Genomic DNA, 26080 nt, shown 5'->3' with positions numbered 1-26080 from the left:
GCGGTCACGGAGCACGCCGCATTCCTGCACACATGCATGTCGTATGAAAGCTCTACATGGGTGTAAGTGGTCTGTCATTGCGTGTTTGGTGTACAGTTGTCGATCATGATTAACAAAACATGACGACTAGAACTTACCAGCACGTTTGCGTGTGAGACTGACGGCGTTTTGCTTATTTCAGACCATTTCGTCGTCACGCCATGTCGGCCCAATCCGGTCTCGGGTGGAGGACTGGGAGAAACGCCTGGACCTGTTCGCCAAAACTCTGGTCAGGAGACACCACACACTGATAAACAACCAAGCTTTAATGTTTGTGTTCCAAGGCGCTATTATGGGTCGTCTGTTTAATGTTGAATTTCCTTAGACGTAAATAATGCACTTCTGTTCACCCCCAAATGCACCAGCTCCTGTTAGGAATGCAAGTGTTTGGCAATCAGCTATAGCGCGGGTAGACACATTGTTTGTGAATGTGATGTTTGTTTGCTATGTCCGGGCAGTCGACATGGTTATTGGGTGTTAATCTACCATTGAGTGGTAAACCCTCACACAACACAGTGAATTTCAGGGAGTGTGCAACTATACCGGATTTTCCGTGACGACTCCGAAGCTCGCACCCAATGCGTTACCACGTGCATTGATCAGGGTCCCCTGAGTAGCCTCTGCCCTCCCCCACAACCCTCACCGTCGTGTCCCCAGGACGAGTGGCTGACCTGTCAGCGCACCTGGCTCTACCTGGGCTCCGTGTTCTGTGCGCCCGATATTCAGCGGCAGCTGCCCACTGAGGCCAAACTGTTCATCACCGTCGACAAGTCGTACAAAGACATCATGCGTCGAGTCTATAAGGTGTGGGAGGGGGCGGTTCGTAGCTTTCTTGGTCGAACGGGAGAAGATTTTCACTCATTTTCATCTTCATCTTAGTGTTATCATTATGAGTCGAGGGGCAGTACCGAAAACCTGTGAAATTCCGAAGAGCACATTTCCGCTGCATTGTTACCCACTCAATTGTATCCCATTTATCTCCCACTTGCGCTCACGCACAGTTCTGTTCTCTGTCACTATTTCCGCGCCGCTGCGTGTTTCCGCCGTCAGGTTCCGCTGGCGATTCGCGCCGCCACCCAGGCCGGTATGCTGGACGCCCTCCAGACCAACAACGGCCTGCTCGACCAGATCATGAAGTGCCTCGAGGCCTATCTGGTAGGTTCCGCGTTCCAAGGCGAGATACAATTAATCTGGGATAACGACATTTGTTGCAACAATACGCACTCAACGTAAAGCAACGTTCGGATAATGTGTCCGTGTCCGATTAATTCACTGGGCTGTGTTCACCAGCATTCGTTTTGTTCCAGTACTGACAGTGACCGTTTATTTTGCAGGAATCGAAGAGAGTCATCTTTCCGCGGTTTTACTTCTTGTCGAATGACGAGCTGCTGGAGATCCTGGCCCAAGTAAGACACTCTAACATAACGTATTCACACCCTGTATCAGCCCATGTATGCTTCACAATATGTACTTGCCAAGGCCAAACGCAGATGTCAAATTATGTAGCTGACCGAGTTTGATTCCTTTGCTGCCACCAATCATCCATTTTCGCCAAATGTTTGACGCTCCTCTTCTCTGATGAGCTGGCCTATCTTGATTCTTGAGGGATAACGTTTTATTTTTCAGACGAGAAATCCCCAGGCTGTTGAACCTCACTTGAAAAAGTGCTTCGACGCCATTCATAAGCTAGAATTTGGTACAAAGGAAAACGCTGAAGGACAGATAGAAATGAGCAACGAGATTCTGGCCATGCTCTCGCCAGAAAAAGAACATGTTCCTCTAACAAAGGTGTGTGATATGAAATTCTTTTCCATCTGTTTAAATAAAGGCGTTTTGTTCAACACATTTCTGCTTGTTTATTGTTATGATCAAAGCCAGCTTTAAAATATTTCTTGGCAGTAGCTTCACATTCCTAGCACTTATTTGTTTATATTCGTTGAGACTGAGCGTTGGTAACGACCCAGTTTATTCACTCTCTGTCTCGGCTAGCAGGGTCTGAAGGCTCGCGGTAACGTCGAGGACTGGCTGGGTAAGGTGGAGGAGGCCATGTTCACCTCGCTGCGGCGGGCCATGAAACAGGCGCTGCTAGACTACGCAGAGCCCAGCAAGGAGGCGTGGGTCACCTCGCATCCGTCTCAGGTAGGATACAGCTAGAGTTCCCATCCCGATGAGGCTGGGACACCCCTCCCCGTGGCCCTGCAAAAGAATATATATGGGACAGAATGCGTGGGTCCCCACTCCCAGTAATCTGTCCCAGGTAGGGCTATGACGGGAGACAAAATAATTATTAGGTCATCTGTGATGAGTTGGAACTGACAGGAGTGCACCAGCTGTCTCTCCATTGTGCGCAGCCCTGGTGCCCAAATATTATCCGGCCGTTACGCTGACTTGCCGTCGTTGTCTGCATCTGAACGGCCGGCTGTCACATATCGTACTCTTAACTTGTCAGCGCCGCCGGCGTCTGACGTGTCATCTGACCGGTTAGTCTGACCTGTCATCTGACCGGTAAGTGTCTGACCCCCTGCATCTGACCTGACCTGCCGCCGTCCCCGTCACCATCCCTAGGTGGTCCTGACCGTGTCTCAGATCGTCTGGTGTCGAGACGTGCACGCCGTCCTCGACGGAGACCACGACCGGCTGGCCGCCATGAAGGCCTTCGAGGACGAGATGTTCCAGGTCAGTGGAAGCTGTGGCACGACACGCAGTGAAGTTCGTCTTAAACAGCTTGTGGATTGCGGAGTACCGCCGCTCATTTTCCGTTGCATGCAGCCAAATCAATGCGAGATAGGATGAGCGGATTGCAGCAGTACGGTGATAGTACCTGAACATTCGCGAGCCACAAGAAAAAACGTATAATTCTACTTGAATTGTATCAGCGCACAAGATTTGGCTAGTGTCGGGTTTTCAAGGCGTAATCGCTCTGTACGTGATCGTGCGTTCCCAGACGCTGAACCAGCTGGCGGCGATGGTGCGCGGCGAGCTGAAGGACCTGGAGCGGAACGTGCTGTGTGCGCTGATCACCATCAGCGTCCACTCCCGGGACATCATCACCGGGCTGGTGCAGTCCCAGTGCGACTCCAGGTAGGGCGGTGAATTCTGGGCACTGGACAGGAAAACAGTGTAGAGGAATTTTATATGATGCCGCACAGTTCAGCAACCGTTTCCAAAAAATTTTGCTGTCTAGGCAACCAACCTTTTTAACATAAACTCCCAGCTAGCCGAAGCTATGTCAAACTTGCTTGAAATCTTCTTTGATGATTTTATCACTTCAGGAAACACAAACTAAAAATATGTTTTTCTGAACGTAAATTGACGACCCGAAGACGATAAGACAGTGCTTCCGAAAACTCAGCATAGCCGTAACTGACTGGTCCCCTCTGTCCCGTGCAGTGGCAGTTTCGAGTGGCTGAAGCAGCTGCGCTACTACTGGTCGGTGCAGGCCGACACCTGTGAGGCGGCCATGAGTCTGGCGCGCCACACTTACGGCTACGAGTACCTGGGTGCCTCGCCGCGACTGGTCATCACTCCGCTCACCGACCGCTGCTACCTCTGTCTGATGGGCGCGCTGCAACTCGACCTCGGTCAGTTAGCAGCGATAATGGTGCGGGGCAGCTTGGGAGTACGCTGGCTTCCGAGTGCGATTCAGAGGGCTTATTTGTACGGATAAAGAATATCGAAGAACAGACCAGAGAGTATTTGGTATATGAGTGCACGAAGTGTAGAACGAGCGGTAGTGTTGTGAAACTTTCGCAATACATTCAACATGTCACTGGCTCGTACGATGGACCGTGCGGCGTGCAGCGCACTAACAACTGCTGGTTCGTCAGGCGGTGCGCCAGCCGGGCCAGCCGGCACCGGTAAAACGGAGACAACTAAGGACCTGGCCAAGTCGCTGGCCATTCAGTGTGTCGTCTTCAACTGCTCAGAGGGCATCGATTATAAGGTTTGTTACTTGCAGACATGCTGGAGTTTTAGTTGACCGTAGACCGATCCATCACACGCTGCACTAAAAACATCCATGAGAGCTGCAGCTATACGAGGAAGAAAAGTCACTTCACCTGTCCCTCTCTCGACAGATGATGGGTCGCTTCTTCTCGGGTCTGGCCCAGTCGGGCGCCTGGTGTTGTTTTGACGAGTTCAATCGGATCGACATCGAAGTGCTGTCGGTGATAGCGCAGCAACTCATCACCATCCGCGGCGCTAAAGTGGTCGGCGCGCAGAGGTGAGTTGAACGGCAGAGCTTGGAGCTACGAGAATACCCTGGGTGGTGGCAGACTTGGCGACGATGTGCTGGAGCTAATGAAATATTTTTGATGGGATGACGCAGTTCAATGCCTGAACGCTTACTTTTGATAAGTTTGCGTTTCGGGACTACTACGGACCCTTATTGAAGTTCCCTTTTAGGACGTACCGGGAGTTCCTAAATAAACAGTCGTATTTAAAAGCTGTATATTATCAGCATGGAAGGCACGACAAAAACGAATCACTTTCTTACATACACAATAGTCGATGCCATTTCACGTGATACCATCTTCTTTTTGCTGTCTTTTCATTTGCGGCCACAGAGGACGTGTTCCAGATGAGCCCCCTCTCGCTCCACACACAGCTCTGCGCGTCGCCGAGCGGACTCCACCGCAGCCCGGCAGATCTCCGGCCGCACTCGGCGCACCGCGGACGACACGGCCCTCTTGAGGTCATCTGTGGTTCTGGGGTTGCTTTTGTAGACCTGTGACTTCAGGTGACCCCAGGGCCCAGAGAAAGAAGTCAAGTGGGGTCAGATCCGGAGAGTGCGGGGGCCAGGTCCGCACCTCTCTGTGGGAGATAACCCGCGAACCGAATCGGTTCCGCAGCCATTCTCGAGTCGCAACGGCCGTGTGCGCCGAGGCTCCGTCTTGTTGGAACTATTGTTGGTCCATCAGCTGCCTGTCTCCACCCAGCCGCCTGTTCAGCGCAGTCCAGAACTTGGCTAGGACTTGCCGGTAGCGCTGAGCGTTGACGGTGACAGACTCCCCAGCGTCGTTCTCAAACCAGAAAGGTCCGATTATGCCACTGCTGCTCATTGCACACCAGGCTGTGCACTTCACACTGTGCAGAGGGGCTTCCGCGACCAAATCGGGTGGCTCCGTCGACCAGAATCGAAAATTCTGGGAGTTCACGCGGCCATCCATATGAAAATGGGCCTCGTCGCTGAACCAGATTCGGTGAAGGAACTCATTACCCTGCTCGCAATTTCTCAAAAACCAGCCGCTGTAAAGAAGCCGTGACTGTTTGTCGACTTTCGACAGTGCTTGGTGAACGGAGACCTTATACGGGAACAGCTGAACGTCGTTTCTGGCCAAACGGTGAGCGGTGGTTTTGCTACAGCCCAGTTCCTGGCCCAGCCGTCTGAGCGACTTTTGTGGGTTCCTCTGGAGGGCTTCTCGTGCCTTTTGGGCGTTTAGAGGCGTCCTCTTGGTTCTTTTTCGGCCACATTTACCCTTTTTTACGTTCTCCACACTACCTCTTGCCAAAAACTTCTCAACTTTACTTAAAATGACGGTTCTTGATGGCACTTGGGTCCTTTTTAAGTGTCGCTGTAGCTTACGTTGTGTTGCAACGATTGACTTTGTCTCAAAATAGAAATGTACTATTTTTGTTTTTATGTCTGTACTATACGGCTGCATGATGGAAAGTGATTGATTTTGGTATGAAATAAAATGGCATTGCACGTGCTATCATCACGTGCAATTTGATTGGTGTGATTTTGTTAGTTGACGCCACTTGAGGCAAAAATAATTCGACTGTTTATTTAGGAACTCCCGGTATTCTATTAAGAGGTAGGTGGAAGTCTGGCTCTCTTGCTCTCCTGTCAATTCAATTTTATCCCGTAACGAGTTGGTTGCTGTGTGTTTGTTCCAGGTTTATGTTCGAGGGCCGCGAGATAAAGCTGGTGCGTAGCTGTGCAGCGTTCATCACGATGAACCCGGGATACGCGGGCCGCACGGAGCTGCCCGACAACCTGAAGGCGCTCTTCAGACCCATCTCCATGATGGTGCCCGACTACGGTAAATGGCCGGCCGGTGTAGCCGCATGGTATGAACATGGCTGCGCTCCTTTTCAGCCGCTGCCCTGCCCCTCCCCACCGCTCGTGATGCGAACCATGCGGCTATGCTAGAGCCGTGATCAATTAGAAGTCTATAGAATCACAATTTGATGTAAGCCTCTATAATTTCATCGAGCATGTTTACATCACTTTTCGCCAGCTTCTGAACTGGCAATCGATAAGCGAAGTTACATTACCGATGTAAATCACAACACAGACGCTCTCACATTACATGTGTCCACTTTTCCGGCTCCCACAGGCCTGATTGCCGAAGTGATCTTGTACTCTGAGGGTTTCGAGTCGTCCAAGAACCTGGCCAGGAAGATGGTGCACCTGTTCCGACTGTGCTCCGAGCAGCTTTCCCAGCAGAGTCACTACGACTTCGGCATGCGGTGGGTGTGCCCGAATCTTCTGGGCTTCAATGCTGCCGTACAAAGGCAAAAACTACAACCTGACCTCACATAGTAGTTTTTGCCTTTGCACGGCAGAATGGAAGGGGTTACTGGAGACAAGGATGACTTTAAACGGTCATCCATCATTAGGATGTCTATTGGTAATTTGTTGCATGCTGAATGGACGCTATGCATATCATCTCGTTTATTTTTGATTATTACTCGATCTCCTTTGGCTGGTTGCGCTGACACCTGTTCTGGGTTGTGCGCCGTTTCGTTATCGGCCCCTCGCGCTCGTTTCTGGGTTGTGTCGTTGTCTCTCCTCGCTAACAACTGACGCCATCCTCTGTCTCCGTCAGGGCGCTGAAATCTGTGCTGGTGATGGCCGGTCGGCTGAAGCGCGAAAACCCGCAGATCAACGAGGACATCGTTCTGATCCGCGCACTCCGCGACGCCAACGTGCCCAAGTTTCTCTCCGACGATCTTGTACTGTTCAAGGTAAGTGTCCGTATGTTACCGCGATATTCACTGTTTGATATATGGTTTGCTGATCGACAGAAGGATATTAAGCTGGTTTCCGAACGCCTTTTGTCAGTGTTGAACCGAATTTCCTTTTTTAAACATGTGAAGCCCGGACGATGCGCTGGCTGGCCGCTGCAAAACACGGACACATCTGGCACAGGCCATCATACTGACACGTTCTTTTCTAGCACATTGAATTGCAGTGCGACTTTTGGCCACCGGGTCACCATACGCCGCAATCATGCCCCATGGTTCCTGCTGACTCCTGTCGACAGGCAATCCTGGACGATCTGTTCCCGGGAGCCGTCATTCCCGAGATCGACTACGGTCAGCTCAAGGAGTGTATCATAGACGTGATGGTGTCGATGAAGATGCAGCCAGAGCCGTGCCAGATCAGAAAGGTGAGTTTTCGTCGAGCTCTGAACAACTTTGGAAACACTCTGTGTAGAAGGTGCGCTAATAGTTGACACAAAACCGTCCTAGAAACCTGGCATTTTATGGAGTGGCACGATTTTAGAATATATAATCAGGTTCAACTATAACGGATATATTGGTTTCGGGATGAATCATGTCTTGCGCGTGTTTCAGGCGATTCAAATTTACTTACACTAGCAGCTAGCCGTGTGGTCAAGGTGGAGGTAGCTTAGTCGACCGCGTGCTTCTGAGGATAATTCAGAGCATACATAAATTGGTGTCTGTCTGGGGCTGATCTCAGCCCGGCCTGGCGCCCATTTCAGGTGATCCAGTTTCACGAGACGATGATTGTGCGCCACGGAGTGATGCTGGTCGGACCGTCTGGCGGAGGCAAAACCACCATTTACAGGGTTAGTATGAATGAATAAGATCATACACGTCGTATGGAGTTTCTCATGTTTGCCATCGATATTGATGACTGCAGTGTAACGAACTTCAGTAATATTTTTTGATAAGATTGCCGCGTTTTTGGCAGTTTATTTGCCGCGAAGGTCTGTGCGGATTGCTGACGGCTGATTTCCGTCGCGGCAGATTTTGCAGAAGTCGCTGACAAAGATGCTGGAGGACGGCCACGAGTCGCCCTACTACCGGGTCGTGCACGTGGAGGTGCTCAACCCCAAGTCGATCACCATGGGCGAGCTGTACGGAGAGGTCAACCTACTGACGCTCGAGTGGCGTGACGGTGTGCTCGGTCGGCTGGTGCGCGGCGCCGTCTCGGTAAATATCCCGTCACAGCCCGTAGACAGTAGTTTGCTGGCTCCGCCTCGGACCGTGGCCCGGCTACCGACCTCGCAACACATAAAAATCGATTTTTAGTTAGACATGCGAATGAATATAAATAAAAATATGCCTCCATTTTTAGAGTACCTAAGCCTTTTAAGCTCTTCTTGCTGTACAGTTAATTGGCAACGTGGTTCTTAATTGGCTTGCGGACGTGAATCTTCGCTTAGGAGTGGTGTTCTAGAAGTTTGAAAACCGCATTGTGCCACATCCCCTCTCCACTTCACCTCTGTCGACCGCAGGACACCACGGAGGACCAGCACTGGATCGTGTTCGACGGACCCGTGGACGCCGTCTGGATCGAGAACATGAACACCGTGCTGGATGACAACAAGCTGCTCTGCCTGACCAACTCTGAGCGCATCAAGCTCACGCCCGGCGTTCGCATGGTGTTTGAGGTGGACGACCTGGCGCAGGCCTCCCCTGCTACAGTCAGCAGGTGGGGCCACTGAGGGGACCCGGGGAGGCTGGTGGTCCATGGGGTATTTCATTAATGTCGTCCGATCAGGGTACGAGGAGAGCTGGTGCGCTCGGTAGCTTGCGGAACGAACAATTCTGTGACGTGTCCGTTTTGTGATTTGATGAAATGCTAAGCAAATGAATCTGCATCCAGGACAATATGTCATGGTTGGATTTCTTGGGTTATTGTCACGACGTGCAGTGTATAGTGCATACGTATGATGTTTATAGACCTTTGTAAAACAAATTGCTCTCTAAACCACCAGTCGCAGGACGTTATGGCGTTTGTCGACTCCGGCGATATAATAAACTGTGCGTATATGACCGTGATTTATCCACAGGTGCGGTATGGTGTTTGTCGATCCCGGCGAGATGAAGTGGCTGCCGTTCGTCAAGACCTGGCTGGACGACCTGGAAGAAACTGGGCAGCTGCGCGACTACATGCGCGCCCAGCTGCAGCAGATGTTCGAGCGATACGTGGAGGACGGCCTGCGCTTCGTGGCCCGCTCCTGCACGCAGGCCATGGCGCAGGCCGAGGTCAACAAGGTGGCCATGATGTGCCGGCTGATGACGAGCCTGCTGTTCGGGCCGGGCGGTCTGAACCCGGTCAAAGAGCCGCTGCGGCTCAACGAGCTGCTGGCGCAGACATTCGTCTTCTGCTACCTGTGGACTGTGGGCGGAAACCTGGTGGAGCAGCACCGCGAGCAGTTCGAGCAGTTCATCCGCAAACAGCTCGAGGACAACGCGGAGGTCAAGTGAGTGGCGATATGACGGGAGAGGGAAATCGTGAGATTGGCCTAGAACGTGGAAACACTGCTAGGAAGTCGCTAGTTGAATCTCTTGCTGTGCTGGCTTACCCGCTCTCCATACCGATACAGCTATGCGTTGTGTCGGTTCAAGTGAAATAAGTTTCTTAGGAAGGAATATTTCAGAGCATGACGATTGAGGTGCACGACACACCCGCCGGTGAGCTAACACAGCAATAAGGTTTCAACTTTCACCCGGCTGTGTTCTCCCGGCAGACTGCCGACCCACTCTGACCTATGGAGTTTCCGGATGGACTACACTAACAAGAAGATGGACCCGTGGGAGCGCATCGTGCCCCCGTTCCATTTCGACCCGGAGATGTCCTTCGTCAACATCGTGGTGCCCACGGTGGACACGATCCGCTACAGCTACCTGCTGGACAAGCTGCTGGCCGTCAACACGTCCGTCATGTTCACCGGAGGAACCGGTCAGTGTGTGGCGGCAGCGGGAGCTAAATCGCGTGAGCCAGTCTCAACAGGTTTTTATACATAAGGGTTTTTGTTCTTTACTGCTAGCCAGGTGCTTAGCAGCTGCCACAATAAAGGTAAGCGAGTTTCTGAATTAGAAGCTCTGCACTTCGGACCTTGCGAGCACCTTCCTCTTGCGACAAAATGTTTTGAAACAAAATCCACTCCGCTGCCGTCCTCAGTCCCCGGGCTTATACATTTCCCCCGGACAGGTGTGGGCAAGTCGATCATCGGCCGGTTCCAGCTGCTGGCGCTCGGCGCCAAGATCGTGCCCGTCTTCTTCAACTTCTCTGCCAACACGACGTCGATGCGCGCCCAGGAGGTGGTGGAGAGCAAGCTGGAGCGGCGCCGGCGCACCGTGCTGGCCGCGCCCGCCGAGAAGAAGGTGGTCGTCTTCATCGACGACGTCAACATGCCCCGGCCCGAGATATACGGCGCTCAGCCACCCGTGGAGCTGCTCAGGTAAATTACGCACGGATTGGGACGATGGAGGAGAATGATCTAGAGGCTACTTGTGGCTTGCTATCGTGGCGCCTTGTTCTTGTTTTCATATATCAAGTCATAGACCACTGTAATAGACCACTCGAGCATATATTATATGTAGTGGTCTATGCCCGAGTGGTTCATCCTGCATTATAGCGTACGGGTGTTTATCGAAATATTAGGCCTTGCATTATTTTCACTTCTCAGCGATCTTTCAACTCCCCAGACTAACTTCCCGCCCGCTCTGTCCGGTAATGTTTCTTCTGACACTCCTGTGTTCCCGCTCCCTATAGGCAGCTGCTAGACTTTGGCGGCCTGTACGACCGCAAGGAGCTGTTCTGGAAGTCGATCCAGGATGTGGTGGTGTGCGCTGCGTGCGCCCCGCCCGGCGGCGGCCGGCACCAGCTCAACGGACGCTTCCTGCGTCACTTCTGCATGCTGCTCATCCCGCAGCCCAACGAGGCCACGCTCGTCCACATATTCCGGGTGAGCGAAGAGCGGCAGAGCCGGGGAAACCCTTACGCTCGATTTCATATTTAGCTAGAGATGGGGCAGTGGATTTCTTCTCAGCCATGATGACGTCCCTACTCGTTCAGATGAGCTGCAGATGCGGGATGACAAGACCAGGCTACATCTTGTCACCGATATTATGTCACTCTGGACCGTTATGCTGGTTGGTGACCGAGTGTCTATCGCTGTCCGCAGTCGATCGTGCACGGTTTTCTGGCCGGATTCGCGGCGCCGGTCAAATCACTGGCGGACGCCATTGTCAACTCGGCCGTGGAGATCTACATCCGGATCAGCCTGGACCTGCTGCCGACGCCGTCCAAGTCACACTACATCTTCAACCTGCGAGACCTCTCCAAGTGCATTAACGGCGTGCTGCAGGCCGACCCCAGCGTCATAGTCGACAAGGAGCCCATGTTCAGGTCCGTGGGGGAACTGCTATGGCTTCGGTGAGCTGCTGGTACGGCAGCGTTCTTGGTGCAAGGGCCAAGGAGCGATTCGTGGATGGAGCTTGGCCATTTCTTTTTGTGGCCGTCAGACGATATAAATGTTGTTTTTCTGGAATGTGTTTTCGTTGCGTTGTATTACGAGTCTACCGCGTTTCCACAGGCTGTTTACGCACGAAGCCCAGCGCGTGTTCCACGATCGTCTGGTGACCGACGACGACAAGATGTACTTCAACACGATGATGTTGGAGGTGGCCGGGCGCAACTTCGCCATCAACATGGACCCACAGGTGCTGCGCGACACGCCCATTCTGTTCGGAGACTTCATCAAAATGGGCGCCGAGGAGGACCAGAAGATGTACGAGGAGTTCAAGGATCACGACAAGCTGCAAAAGGTCCTCCAGGTATGGTCGTCTGTATAAGTTTAAAGGTCCGTGATCACCTTTGGCTTGGCTATGCTCGCATATTGATGCATAGGTGTTTAATGCGTAGGTATATTGCAGCTTACATTAGCCGTTCCAGGCATATTTGAAATCGGGTCTCACATCATTATGATCTTATAGCTATGACGTCATTTATCAATGAATGTATGGTGCATGTAGCGCAATGAAAATATCCTACGCGACAGGATTACCTCGACGACTACAACGTGAGCGGCGGTCGCGAGATGCAGCTGGTGTTCTTCCGGGACGCTGTGGAGCACGTGACGCGTCTGGCACGCATCCTCCGCACGGACCGCGGCAACGCCCTGCTGGTGGGAGTGGGCGGCACCGGCAAACAGAGCCTCACCCGACTGGCCTGCCACGTCAACAACGCCACGTAAGACGGGATTCGACCTTCAGAGGGGATCGTGCTCTATGGAGGCGTGGGAGCTGGTGCTGCAGTAGCGCATAGGGTGGTCTAGCTATAGCGCAGAACGCGCTGGTTTGGTGTTTTGGTGCCCTGCCGCGTAGGTCTCACACTTAGTGATAACCGTCGGCGTGATCTGGAGGAAGTGATGATTCAGAAAGCAGTTTTGAGTTTTGAAATGCGGCGTTTTTTTTTTGTCTGGCATCAACCATCCGCCATAGACGAGCGTTCGTGTCAGTCATATCGCATCCCACGTTGCGACATTGTCCGACGTGAACTGCCCTTTACCGTGCCGGTGTCGTGACTCCGCCGCAGGTGTTTCATGATCGCGCTGTGCCGCGGCTACGACCACACTTCGTTCCGGGACGACCTGCGCCAGCTGTACTGGCAGGCGGGCGTGCAGCGCAACAAGACCGTGTTCTTCTTCGCCGACTACCAGATCGCCCAGGAGGAGTTCATGGAGGACATTGACAGCATTCTCAACTCGGGTGAGCATGATCCGCTGCCACCAGCTCAGCGGCCGTAACACCTAGCTGCAATGCTTGACTGTTTCAACGATCCGTAGAACAATACGCCCCTCAGTGCAGAGGTGAGGTGTCAAGAGAGGATCGCACAACCATATCATCATACATAGAGGAGGTGGAATTACTCGCCCCTTACAGTCATGCTCCGCTCTCCCGCCCCACACAGGCGAGATGCCCAGTCTGTACGGCCCGAACTGTCACTCTTTCTCTCTCCTTAGGCGAGGAGCTCAGCCTGTACGACCCAGAGTGTCACACGTCCCCTCTCTCACTGTCACACACCCTCTTTCTCCCTCCCCAGGCGAAGTGCCCAGTCTGTACGACCCGGAGGAGTACGAGAAGGTGATCATCGCCAGCCGGCCGTTCGCCAAGCAGGCCGGCATCCCTGAGGGAGACCGAGACGCCATCTTCAGCCACTTCATCAGTCACGTCCGCTCCAACCTGCACATCGTGCTCAGCATGAGTCCCGCCGGAGAGGCCTTCAGGTCGGTGGTCCGTGGACTGGTGGATGGGTGGGGTGAGACACATGGGACGGGGACGAAAAGTGAGGAGCGGCGATGATGCGCAACGGGCATCCTGTACGGGGCGCGTATGTTTATTGAAATGTGAGAGGGTACTTACTTAAGTTTTATTAAAGGGACTGTCCCACCTTAACATTAGATTTGAGTTGAGATAGCCATCTTGATGGACGTTCTTTGAAAATCAGTGCCGTGAAAACCGTTTCTCCAGCAATTACTTCATCGCAAAGAAATTTGAGTTTGATTTTGACATCTGTGCAAATAAGTGCCACAATGTATTGGTATAGGCACTTAAATCTGATGACGTCATCAGGCTTTCGAACGTCCGTTAAATGTTTGACTAAAACGTTTTGTAGCACGCGGTGGTATATGCTGCGTTGCGCGCAACAAATGCCGCACTTTTAAATAAAGTCGCTAGGAACAGCGGAGATCCCAAAAAGTAAACAAAAGTAAAAGTCTAATATCTTGAAAACCGGTGAATATTTTTCGGTGAAATTTGGTAGATATTCGTTTTCGCTCTTTCTGAACCGAGCGACATCACTTTCATGCCAATTCATAAACTTTTTTAAAGGTGGGAGGGTCCCTTTAACAGTCGAAGAAGAGTCGCAATTAATTAATTAATTAATGATAAAACAAATGATATACGTAGTGGTCGAAAAAGAGTCGCAATAAACTAATTAACGATTAAAGGGAGTGTGCCACCTTCCAATGATTTCCATTTTATTTTTCCTAGGATAAGAAGCTTCTGTTTTTACCTGATATCGCAAAAAATCAAAAATGGGCCTGGAATAGTGTTTTTTTTCGCCTTAAAGTTTATCGGTTTTTCGATATGTATAACAACTGTAGTGGGCTGACCTGCAAACAGGCGTCGGCAACAATCGCGAATGCGGCGCACATGTGACAATAAGCAAAGGTCATTATAGATTTACGACGTACGGGAATGAGTTATTAGCTGTCTAATCGTAGACAACACAATGACGAACTTAAACTGTAAGCCTGTATTGGTATTGTTTCTTTAATTTGGCTGTCGAACATTAATTTATGGTTTGAAATATGATTTTATGTAAAATAATTCATATGAAACAGCCGCCTGTTACGTTATGACCCCATCTCACCACACAAAAGTGGCAGAAATGACAATGATCAGCTGACGCATTTTTCTTGGCCGAAGTCAGAGTGCGCGGCCCGACGCACCACCACCGCACCACAAAGCTCGGGGTTACATGAGCAGAGTTAATACGCATTACAAACGGACTACAATGGTGAGCGAATAGGAAAATCCGTTCCTGATACGCATTTACTTGCTCATGTAACCCCGGTAAAAGTATGAGCAGAAGCCACCTAACAGGCGTGTTCGAAACCGCAGGAGATGATGAACTGGTTTATCGAAACTTGATTGGATGAGCCTATCGGTAATAGCGATTTTAGTGTGTGCATTTATTGTTCGTAGTGGTGTGAAATGTGGTTGGGGTACGACCGACAACCCGTCGGGGCGAATATCGTACTGGGGTACTCAAAATTTGAAGAATTTAAGACGTTTCCATGAGTTTTGAAGGTATGGATAAGTTCTAAAAATCCGGTTCTCCTTATCCGGGTCATTAACTCCATATGGTCCAGGAAAGCTGGCACACTACCTTTAAAACAAACGATATGCGTAGTGGTTCTCGGAATGATCAGTTGAATTTTAGACCCTTACTAACAGCTTTGTAGCCTTTGCTTTAATTGCGGCTGACGTCCGTCGTGTCCTGGCGTCGGCAGGTTCTACTGCCGCATGTTCCCGGCCGTCGTCAACTGCTGCACCATCGACTGGTTCAGCGAGTGGCCCGCCGAGGCGCTCCTGGAGGTCGCCAGAAAACTGCTCAAGAAGGACGAGATAGGTGACCCCGACCTCACCGAGAACATCTGCAAGATGTGCGTCACCGCCCATCAGGTACGGTGTACGGATGGTGGGGCGAGGCGAGAGGATGTGTTTGTGGGGAGGGGAGGGATCATATACGACAGGCTGGATGGACACTTCAATGCTAATCGATTGATGAATATAATTTGACTTGGTACTCACATCGATCTAGTGGCTGTTCAAAATAAAATAGCCGTGGACGTGAAATAGCGCGATTCTTGTCCCAATGTCTAAATGTCCCACGTTGTTTTTTTTTCGTCAGGACGTGGTGGAGGCCAGGGCGCGCTTCCTGAACCAGCTAAAGCGCTACTACTACGTCACCCCGACCAGCTACCTGGAGCTGATCAACCTCTACGGCACCATGCTCAAGGAACAGAAGACCAAGATCAACGGGGCCAAGGAGAGAATCTCCAACGGCCTCAAGGTTTGTTTCGGAGCGTCAGAGCCGTCCGTCGTCGTGGTTCACGAATCAAACACACCTTCGGTTGCGTTATAAATCCGCTGGAAAGGCTCCTCATTAACCCTCACTCTCCTGAATATTGATACAACACTGTCAAGCCCGCCCCGTTTGCTTGCCGAACGTCTTCCTGACACCTCTGACAACACTCATGTCCCCCCGTCTCCCAGTCCCTCTGACGCTGAAAGGTGCTCCCCTGACCCGCTCTTTCCACCCGCTGTGAACCTGCAGAAGCTGAAGGAGACTAACAGCCTGGTGGACACGATGTCTGTTGAGCTGGTGGCGCTGGAGCCGGAGCTGAAGAAGAAGTCGGCCGACACGGAGCTGCTGATGGAGCGGCTGGCCAAGGACCAGTCGGCCGCCGACAAAGTGCGAGAGGTCGTCCAGGTGGAGGAGGCCGCAGCCAAGGTGAGAGAGATGGGCTGAGACGGCACAGAACATAGGTCGGATTCACTCACAGACGCATAGAGGAGTCAGCTCTATCAATAATGCCGGAATCGTGCCATTGCGCCTGCGGTCATTCATTCATAAAAGAATGTATTGCCTAGACTTATTTCTGATTGCTGAAGCACAATTGGTTAGTGCATTTTATCTTACAGGATTAGACCGAAATGTGTTGCGTTGCACTATAGCGCTAAGCCTCCATCTGACCTACACTTCAAGCACGGTCCCTCAAATGCCGCTACCGCCACCCCGCCAGGTAAAAGCCGACGAGACGCAGACGCTGGCCGATGACGCCCAGAAAGACCTGGACGAGGCGCTGCCGGCGCTGGAGGCGGCCGTCAAGGCGCTGGACTCGCTGGACAAGTCGGACATCTCCGAGATCAAGGTGTTCAACAAGCCGCCCGAGATGGTGCAGATCGTGCTGGAGGCCGTCTGTATTCTGCTCGGCGCCAAGTGAGTCGTGGCGTGGCGTGGTGGCGGTGCGGGTGGCAATGGGCTGGGCCAAGTGTACTGATATATTAGGGAGGGTCTGTGATCGTGTGGTAAACGGTGGGGCAGGTCCTGCACACACTGCACAGACTGATAATTACAGCTACTGTTAATTACTGCATACCGTCAGTTTGTATCTTGACAAATACTCGATATGCTAGTGTTTGATCGCCGCTATCTCAACTGGCGCCGAATGCATTCCGGCAGTACGTAACGCATTCAGAAGCCTCGAAAATCCCTCATTAATAGACATGTTAGCGCCGTAGTGATATAAATGTTTGGAATATGTGGAGCTTGTGGGCCCCGGTCGCCCAGTCCAGCCCTCAGCTGGGCACTGAGTGGTGTCTGGTTCCTGTCAAACGCGGAGCAGTTGGAACTGTAGCGGTTGTTGCGGCGCCTGGAGTCCACGTTTATGATATAGCGCTACTAGGCTGCTCTTTAAATCACAAAGAACTGTCTGTGCGCGCACAAGACGTGGAAAGATAGTCGTTAAATTAGACCACGGTCAAAGATATCTGATATCTCTGGGCGCTGTGATATTAGTTTCACTGAAGAGAGTCGGGTAAAATAGCTAGAACGATGTTTATTTCAGGACTGATTGGGCTACCGCCAAACAAGTACTGTCGGACAACAATTTTCTAAAACGGTTGATGGAATATGACAAGGAAAATATTCCGGAAACGGTGCTGCGCAAGATCAAAAAGTACATCGACGACCCCAAGTTCGTGCCTGAGGTGGTGGAGAAGGTATCCAAGGCCTGCAAGAGCATGTGCCTCTGGGTGAGGGCCATCGACCTGTTTGCAAGAGTCTTCAAAGAAGTGGAGCCGAAAAGAGCGAGGTAAGCAATCTGGTCGTCTGAACGTTATTTGTATAGAAATTGCGCTGGCTATTCGATCATTTTTGCTGTTCGCAGCTTCCGCTATACGTAGTCAGTGTTTTTAATTTACGATTATGACGTTTTCTTATTTTGTTATATGGTCGATCTCCACCTGTCACTGGAGGTGCTTGTATTTGCGACCCTTGTTATGCCTCCGGCGGCGGCTTCGTCAGATTCTGGTTCAGCACGCCTTACTGGGCGCACGTTGGTGCACCGGGAACAGGCGTGTCTGTACTTTCTCTGATACATGGCTGGAGAGTGCCGTTTATTTATAGAACACCCAATAACCGCCCGCTGAGGCGTGCGTCGCACGAGCTGTGAGTGTGTAAGGAGTAGAACCCATTATTTACACACATTTAGGGTGCCACGTTCGGCACCTCCCAACCAGTTTTCCGGGCGCTTGATAGTTACCAGGTATGCATGCGCTGAAGCACTTACGAAAACAAAACGATGTACAAAAACAAACGTCCTAGCCAGCTTCCTTATGCTGGCTTCAATTACGTGTGCGCTAAAGAAAAAAGTATCATTGGCAAACTTCCAAGTATGTTTGCCAGTGCCACCAATGATAGCTTCGGTATTTTACGCATATCGTGCACTTCACTGATTGACAGATGATTAACAAAATCTGTGACAAATATTGGATTTCAAAGGTAAGTGCACTCCTCATATTTTAATGGCCGTGGCGGCGTACTTCTAAAAACCCACTATCGGCACAAGAAAGGACCTCTTTTCCATGTAGGAAGTTTCTATTGTTGATGCCATACCCCATATATAACAACATTGATCAAACACTAAGAATTGAAGTCCACATGTTCTTCATCACCAAACGAATCGGAACACTAAAGTCACTGACAACGTCGTTTGAAAATCTTGACACGGCCAAAACAATAATAGTTTTGCAATGCTGATTTGATTCTGTCCTGCTAACAATACAAGTTGCTGGTTTGAGAAGAAGCGCTCCTTTGAGTAGCTTCTTATTTGTCTTATGGCCCTCATATATTAATTGATCGAGTTTGGTCAAGCCATTTACACAACTTCACTCAGATCGAGTACATATCTTCACAAAGCTAGATTTCTCATGCATCACGCACCGCCTCTTCGTATTCGAGACCGTCGTCACCGTGTTTTCTGGACGTCTCTGACGGTCTCCGGCAGCGGCCGGCCGGCCGTCTCGGGCAGCACGAGCAGCGTCACCAGGCCGGCCGACACGGCCAGCACGCCGAACACCACGCTGGGCGCCGCCCAGTGCCAGCCGCCCAGGCCGTAGGCCACGTGCGGACTCAGCGCGCCGCCTACCGACTCGGCCATCGTGGACAGACCCAGCGCCGCGTTGCGCACCTCGGTCGGCATGTACTCCTCCAGGTGGACGTAGATGACGCCGAAGCCGGCGCCGATCGCCAGCTTGCCCAGCATGCCGAGCAGCAGCACCGGCCAGCCGGGGGGCACGGCCGGTACCGGCAAGATGGCCGCGCCCGTCAGCAGGTAGGTGGCCGCCATGACGGGCCGGCGGCCCAGCCGGTCTATGAGCGGCACGGCGGCCATCGAGGGCACCTCCACCAGACCGGAGAGCAACATGGCCAGGTAGGCGTTGTCGGCCAGCTGCGCCGCGTCGAACGCGATGCCGTAGTAGACGACGGCCATGACCACCCAGAGCCAGATGGTGGCCAGCGAGAGGCAGCACATGCGGCGCGAGCTGAAGAGCAGCAGCGCCTCCCGACAACGGCTGGTGTCTTCGGCCGGCGGCGCCAGCGACAGCCGCCGCAGCCGCTCGGCCACGTCGGCCGGCAGCGCGCGCCCGTTGACGGCGGCGATCTGGCGCAGGCCGGCGGCGGCCCGCTCGGTGCGTCCGTGCGCCGCCAGCCATCGTGGCGACTCGGGCAGCAGCCAGACGCCGGGCAGCAGCAGCAGGCCGGCGGCTGCGCACACCAGCTGTAGCTGCCACCAGGAGCGGAGCAGCCAGCCAGCGGCGGCCGTCAGCATGATGCCGGCGGCCCAGGGCAGCACCCAGACGAGGCCGGCCACCGAGCGATGCCGCTCGCCCACCGACTCCATGCACAGCGTGAACAGGCAGATGTAGAGGCCGGTGTGGGTGGCGGCGGTGGCCGCCGCTCCCACCAGCAGCGTCCACAGGCTGGTCGCTGCGGCCATCAGTGGTGCGAACACGGTGAACAGAATCACGGTGACGGCGGCGCCACGCGCCCGGCCGTACCAGTCTCCCAGAACACCAAACAGCGGCGCGGCCACCAGAGCCGCCAGCATCTGCACAGTAAACACCATCGAGCGCAGGTCGGAGCGGTCGCACACCAGCTCAAAGTCAGTCACCACCGTGGACTGGTAGACGCTGTGGTCAAACTGCCACTGTACACAGGCAGGACGCGGGCCGGCCGTGGCGTTGGAGCCGGGCACGAAACACGACTCGGCCTCACAGCCGGCCTCGGTGGGCACACACGAGAGCGAGTTGTTGGCGGCGTCACGCACACACCAGTGGTCAGGAGAGTCGACTTTGAAAACGATGCAGAAGGTGTCGATGGCGGCTGTGAGGGCGCCCAGAGATGTAGCAAAAACCAGGAGCAGTTGGAAACGCCCGCCTCCACCAGCCAATTCAAGCAGGTCGTCGAACGTTTCTTCTTGTGATGGCTCTTCCCGTTTGGCAACTTCCGACTCGTGAACCGCAGTCATTTCCAGACTGTCGGTCTGATGGGGCTTTATGCTGCCAGTCATAGTTGAGCTTGTTTGGGCGCTGCAATGACTTCAAAAGCCCAATTGAGTCCCACGTACTGCGATGGTTTCCTCGTGCAGGCTAAATTGCAGCGATTGGAGACTGTGATGCTTCCCAGGGCCGAATGGAGCCGGACGGTCAGTTGCGCTGGCGTTTCAATACTAGGCCGGCCCGAAACGGTAGCGCAGGTTTTCTCAGAGAAGCGTCAAGGACACTTGGACCTGCGATTCCCTTTGGTCAATTTTCGTGTCGAAGTATCAGTCGTTTAGTTTCGACTTTTGAGGCCTCGACGTGTTTTCGGGTTTTCTTGTTTCTGCTGGTCGTCTCTCCGTCGCTTCAAACACCAGCAATGTTTTACCTCTCACAAGCTGAACCATTTGATTCCTGAGCAGCTAGCCGAAGCCATTTTGATTGCTCCACGGGATGCCTCTTTTTGCTCCTCCGATCGACGGTCGTCTCTCCGAAGACTCGCAAACCTCTTGTGTCACACAGCTCCTCGTCTCACTCTCTGGAGCCCCTCCGCAGTCCCTCGTGTACTGCTGCGCTGTACCGGCGCGGACGGGGGCACACGTCACCGTTCTCGGCGGACTCCGGACCGCGACTGGGCGCCGGGAGGGCACGGGCCTGTCCAGCTGGCCGCGGCCCCCCCACCCCACCCGCCGCCTGGCCGGCAGTCACAGTCGAGCCGCTCCCAACAGAAAAACGTGATGGAATGAATGGACTCTGGTCGCGCTGACGCTCGGTGCATGTCTTATTCCAGGTCAAATCCATATACAGTGTATGTTAAAGCAAATATACACATTCGAGTAGAGCAATAACATGGTGTTTACAAATAGCATTGGCTGAGCAGTGTCGTTTATGGACTCTACTTGGGTAGGAGTGTTTAATGAGCCGTTTTCAGATTGTACACCCACGCTAAGCCGGTCTGTCCATAGCCGGCCACCTTCCGTCCCGCTTACCAACATATATGAATTATACCTAACGTGACCAACGCAAGCCACACCCGTCGGGAGTCAATAATGTGCTGTACGTACGGCTCTCGCGAGATTAAGCGGTAGGTTTTGCACTTTTAAATTTCCGGTTATATCTCAGATACTATGTAATCGATCTACGATGAAGCCATTTTACACGATCATGGCCGGCTTGTTACCCAACAAGTCGATCGCATCAACACTTAAAAGCTTGAGACGACGAAGATATAGCCTGAAGTACACTAAATTTTCTAGGTGCAAAACCTACCGCTAAAACCCGCGAGACCGAGCCAGTTCCAGCCAGAGTTTGAGTCTCAGACATCAAAATCTTAACCAGCTTCGCCCAAATGGGGGGGGGGCGTTTTTGGCTACACTCACTAGCTCTTGCGTGAGCAAAGAGAAAGGCGGAGCGCAGCACAACAAAACTTGGCGTGTATTGCTATCATACCTATGTGAGTACATCAATTCACATCGTGTGTGAAATTTTTGACCCTCGGTTGTTTTGGGCACACCTCTTCATGCATCTTCTTCGTACCTACATGTAAAAATTTCAGACCCAGGTCGCTCAACATCAGGTCGCCAGGTCATGTCAAGTGACCTCATCTCCGCAAAGATAAAATGCTCCTCATAGCAACACCGTTTAAACGATCGCCTTGAAACGTTCAGAAATTGGTAAGAGTAACAGTATGTATAAAATGTATATCTCGGTATTTTGATACTGGTGAGCTAAGGACAGGTCAATTTTGCGCCCTCTTTATTAACTTTACCTACCTAAGTTAATGAGAGAGAATCGAACGGCGTCTCTTTTGGACGGACGCAATCCTAGACACTCAAACATCGGGATACGGTAACCTTGACACACTGAGTAAGAAAATTGTACCAGTGACCTCTCCCTATGTCCCCGAGGTTATCTCGGGTCATGAAAGGTCCCCAGCAGTTTTTTTGGCAATAACTTTTGCTAGAGACTGCTAGAGCGATGAAAACACCTTAGATGCGTTCATGTCGACGATATGGATCGACTGATATACTTGTTTTAAACTGCACAGCAGTGCGTAAGGAATCGAAATATGATGAGTTCTTGGAATTTCGATTTGGGGGGGGGGGTATGCCCTCCCCGCAGCGTCCCAGACCGCCTTTCTGGATCCGCCAGTGTATCGTTTGCTGAGCGCTCGGTCGGCGCGGTGGACTACTAAGCTGGAATTCACTGTCGGAGGGCGGACCGTGCCGGGGCTGTGACAGCGCCGCGCGGGCCCGGCCAGTCCAGTGGCTGGCCCGGACCCGGGCGGGGCGGTCCGGCAGCGGGCTGTGCGCGGCGGACGAGACAGTGGATTGGAACGATCAGCACCGAGGATGATTCGAACAAGAAATATCTGACAACTGCTGAGAAAAGAACAGAAGGAGGAACGCCGACAAACTGTCGATACTCTGGTATTACTGTTCCTTGTCAGCAGCAACAGGCTAGTCCTTCAAGTCCTTCTGAAAGTGAGCTTTCTTGCTACTTTCTTTTCACGATGTCATACCCGGCAAAGGATGACCCTGGAGGAGATCTCGAAAAGCCTCAGTACGATAGCGATGGACCGGGCGCCGAAAAGCCTCAAACGAAGCAGCCATCGGAAGAAATGTTCGACGACCTCCTGAATTTGGCCGGTGGCGGCGGGCGTTTCCAAGTGCTTCTGGTTTTCGCCACATCTCTAGGCGCCCTCACAGCCGCCATTGACACATTCTCCATCGTGTTCAAGATCGACTCGCCTGACCACTGGTGTGTGCGTGACGCCGCCAACAACTCGCTCTCGTGTGTGCCCACCGAGGCCGGCTGTGAGGCCGAGTCGTGTTTCGTGCCCGGCTCCAACGCCACGGACGGCCCGCGTCCCGCCTGCGTGCAGTGGCAGTTTGACCACAGCGTCTACCAGTCCACGGTGGTGACCGACTTTGAGCTGGTGTGCGGCCGCTCCGTGCTACGCTCGATGATATTCACGGCTCAGATGCTGACTAGTCTGGTGACGTCCCTGCTTTTCGGTCTGATCGGCGACTGGTACGGACGGGCTCGCGCTGCCGCCCTGGCCGCCGGCCTCTTCGTTCTGATGGCGTCCGTGACTGCTGCAACGTCGAATTATAACGTCTTCCTCACGGTCGCCTCACTTACGACGGGGGCGCGCATGGGAATCTACATCTGCCTGTTCACGCTGTGCATGGAGTCGGTGGGCGAGCGGCACCGCTCGGTGGCCGGCCTCGTCTGGGTGCTGCCCTGGGCCGCCGGTATCATGCTGACGGCCGCCGCCGGCTGGCTGCTCCGCTCCTGGTGGCAGCTGCAGCTGGTGTGCGCAGCCGCCGGCCTGCTGCTGCTGCCCGGCGTCTGGCTGCTGCCCGAGTCGCCGCGCTGGCTGGCGGCGCACGGACGCACCGAGCGGGCCGCCGCCGGCCTGCGCCAGATCGCCGCCGTCAACGGGCGCGCGCTGCCGGCCGACGTGGCCGAGCGGCTGCGGCGGCTGTCGCTGGCGCCGCCGGCAGAAGACACCAGCCGTTGTCGGGAGGCGCTGCTGCTCTTCAGCTCGCGCCGCATGTGCTGCCTCTCGCTGGCCACCATCTGGCTCTGGGTGGTCATGGCCGTCGTCTACTACGGCATCTCGTTCGACTCGGCGCAGCTGGCCGACAACGCCTACCTGGCCATGCTGCTCTCCGGTCTGGTGGAGGTGCCCTCGATGGCCGCCGTGCCGCTCATAGACAGGCTGGGCCGCCGGCCCGTCATGGCCGCCACCTACCTGCTGACGGGCGCGGCCATCTTGCCGGTGCCGGCCGTGCCCCCCGGCTGGCCGGTGCTGTTGCTCGGCATGCTCGGCAAGCTGGCGATCGGCGCCGGCTTCGGCGTCATCTACGTCCACCTGGAGGAGTACATGCCGACCGAGGTGCGCAACGCGGCGCTGGGCCTGTCCACGATGGCCGAGTCGGTGGGCGGCGCGCTGAGTCCGCACGTGGCCTACGGCCTGGGCGGCTGGCACTGGGCGGCGCCCAGCGTGGTGTTCGGCGTGCTGGCCGTGTCGGCCGGCCTGGTGACGCTGCTCGTGCTGCCCGAGACGGCCGGCCGGCCGCTGCCCGAGACCGTCAGAGACGTCCAGAAAACACGGTGACAAAATTACCAGGCACGCTGATCTCGACTTTCGGGAGTCGTCGATGAAAAGCGCAGCTGTACGTTACTTATCATGGAGAAATTAGACATCTGCGAGGGCAGTGCGTCAATTGCCTGGGATTGTTAATGTTTTCTGATTGCGAAATATACCTGATTCTAGGCAATTTCTATGTTTTAATCACCAGCGAAACTTTTTAAATGAGCTTCTTAAACTTTTTAAAAAATATGTCGCTGTCATGTGGTATGCACTTGCAGTGTAGCGTTGTTAAGCCGCTTGGCAGTCGGTCGGGGCCGCTACGTATGAGCTGCAATAGTGCGTAAAGCATATGACATTTCAGACCTGCGACAATCACTTACACGATATCAGCAGTATGTTAGAACTTCTGTTTGATAGGGGCAGAGATGGACCCCTAGGTTAATCTCCTTAATCTCGGAACCATCAACCAACTAACCCCTCGGCAGCTCGGTAACCCCTGCCCGGACCAAAACGATTGCATGCCTTTGGTACGTGCAAGTCTCCCGAGAACAGACAGCCGATACACTATACCTAAATACAGGCCGGAATGTTGTGGCGACGTGAGGGCCGTGCGGCTACATGGTTATACTCACTTGTGACGGGTTGTTTTGATGAGTTTGCGACCTTTTTGTGTTTTCGACAGTGACGAAAATTTATCAATGTACCGTCGTAAATCCAATGTCGCTGCAAGATTCTGGCTGAGACGTCGCAATATTCCGGGATACAAATAAGGGTCGGATGATGGACTGGAGGAGTTATGGTACCGGTCAGGGACGAGATCGAGCCGCGCTGTGAGGGCGGCCGTCCCTCTCTCCCTCTCGAGGGAATACAGAGGCCCCAGCGTAGTTGGAACTGCCAATTTAGGACAGTCTGCAGGGATAAGACAGTGGCTGAAATTGCCTGCTGTCCCTCTTATTTCCTCTGCCACAGGCCTCAGTGGGTGGCTGTGTTCCCCATAGTATTCCCTCCCTTTATCACAGGTTGCAGACGTCTGACAGTCTCTTCCTTTCCCTCTCTCACATTTTGGCCGTAACTGACCGCCTCCCTTCCATCTTCAACATTCTGTAGGCCGCGACTGACTGCCTTCCCTTGCTCCCATAGACTGGAGGTGACTACTGACTTCCAATTCCCTTGCAAAGCAAGAGAGGCAACTGTCTCCCCGCCTCTCCCGCAGGCTACAGGCGGTACATGACTGCCCCTCCCCGCCTCTCCCACAGGCATACAGGCGGCACATGACTGCCCCTCCCCGCCTCTCACACAGGCTATAGGCGGTGCTTGATTGACTGTCCCCTCCCCGCCTCTCACACAGGCTACAGGCAGTACTTGACTGACTGCCCCTCCCCGCCTCTCCCACAGGCTACAGGCGGTACCTGACTGCCCCCTCCCCGTCTCTCCCACAGGCTGCAGGCGGCCGAGGCGGAGCTGGCCTCCGTGATGGCCACTCTAAAGGAGAAGCAGGACCGGCTGGCGGCCGTCGAGGCGCAGATCGCCGAGCTGCAGAGCCTCTACGACCACTCGGTCGGCGAGAAACAGAGCCTCGAGGACAAGATCGCGGTGACCTCGGCCCGCCTGACGCGCGCCTCCAAACTGACATCGGCGCTGGCCGACGAGGGCGAACGATGGGCCATCAACGTCGAGGTATGGGCCAACGGCAGGGACAATACACCAATAGGCACAGATGGAGGATTGGGCTGGCTCAAAATGAAGTTTTTTATGTATGGTTAAATCGGCATCTGACTA

General features: G+C 53.5%; 3 protein-coding genes and 1 long non-coding RNA gene across 4 annotated transcripts in view; 2 read left to right on the top strand and 2 right to left on the bottom strand.

Annotated features, from left to right (window-relative positions):
- The window catches only part of LOC122369350 (dynein axonemal heavy chain 6-like), a 47855-nt gene that overhangs the window by 10553 nt on the left and 11222 nt on the right, over positions 1-26080 (top strand). Inside the window, exons 22-54 of the mRNA XM_043344032.1 lie at positions 182-268; positions 697-843; positions 1090-1194; positions 1374-1445; positions 1666-1827; positions 2032-2178; positions 2605-2715; positions 2984-3120; positions 3430-3620; positions 3867-3982; positions 4116-4261; positions 5938-6083; positions 6381-6513; positions 6873-7011; positions 7311-7436; positions 7773-7859; positions 8041-8226; positions 8532-8728; positions 9090-9503; positions 9771-9982; positions 10235-10484; positions 10799-10991; positions 11211-11434; positions 11622-11862; positions 12087-12277; positions 12623-12795; positions 13130-13313; positions 15105-15276; positions 15506-15667; positions 15932-16108; positions 16401-16597; positions 17226-17471; positions 25741-25978. Of these exons, the coding sequence (XP_043199967.1) occupies positions 182-268; positions 697-843; positions 1090-1194; positions 1374-1445; positions 1666-1827; positions 2032-2178; positions 2605-2715; positions 2984-3120; positions 3430-3620; positions 3867-3982; positions 4116-4261; positions 5938-6083; positions 6381-6513; positions 6873-7011; positions 7311-7436; positions 7773-7859; positions 8041-8226; positions 8532-8728; positions 9090-9503; positions 9771-9982; positions 10235-10484; positions 10799-10991; positions 11211-11434; positions 11622-11862; positions 12087-12277; positions 12623-12795; positions 13130-13313; positions 15105-15276; positions 15506-15667; positions 15932-16108; positions 16401-16597; positions 17226-17471; positions 25741-25978 (5709 nt within the window). The remainder of the gene's footprint in view (positions 1-181; positions 269-696; positions 844-1089; positions 1195-1373; positions 1446-1665; positions 1828-2031; positions 2179-2604; positions 2716-2983; positions 3121-3429; positions 3621-3866; positions 3983-4115; positions 4262-5937; positions 6084-6380; positions 6514-6872; positions 7012-7310; positions 7437-7772; positions 7860-8040; positions 8227-8531; positions 8729-9089; positions 9504-9770; positions 9983-10234; positions 10485-10798; positions 10992-11210; positions 11435-11621; positions 11863-12086; positions 12278-12622; positions 12796-13129; positions 13314-15104; positions 15277-15505; positions 15668-15931; positions 16109-16400; positions 16598-17225; positions 17472-25740; positions 25979-26080) is intronic.
- Positions 1-26080, bottom strand: part of LOC122369353 — a 37303-nt gene that overhangs the window by 490 nt on the left and 10733 nt on the right. Inside the window, exon 3 of the long non-coding RNA XR_006254392.1 lies at positions 138-250. This is a non-coding gene — a long non-coding RNA (uncharacterized LOC122369353). The remainder of the gene's footprint in view (positions 1-137; positions 251-26080) is intronic.
- Positions 17766-20826, bottom strand: LOC122369352 (organic cation transporter protein-like). The gene has a single exon (XM_043344034.1). It carries the CDS (start codon positions 20229-20231, stop codon positions 18627-18629), a length of 1605 nt encoding a protein of 534 aa, XP_043199969.1. The 5' UTR covers positions 20232-20826; the 3' UTR covers positions 17766-18626.
- On the top strand, positions 22410-24488 carry LOC122369351 (organic cation transporter protein-like). Its single transcript, XM_043344033.1, has one exon. The coding sequence runs from the start codon at positions 22712-22714 to the stop codon at positions 24323-24325; it is 1614 nt and encodes a 537-aa protein (XP_043199968.1). The 5' UTR covers positions 22410-22711; the 3' UTR covers positions 24326-24488.

Source organism: Amphibalanus amphitrite, unplaced genomic scaffold (assembly GCF_019059575.1).
Source record: "Amphibalanus amphitrite isolate SeventyFive unplaced genomic scaffold, NRLGWU_Aamphi_draft 001027F_arrow, whole genome shotgun sequence".
Taxonomy (NCBI): domain Eukaryota; kingdom Metazoa; phylum Arthropoda; class Thecostraca; order Balanomorpha; family Balanidae; genus Amphibalanus; species Amphibalanus amphitrite.
The sequence above is the reverse complement of the archived record's forward strand: the minus strand, read 5'-3'. Positions and strand labels throughout refer to the sequence as shown.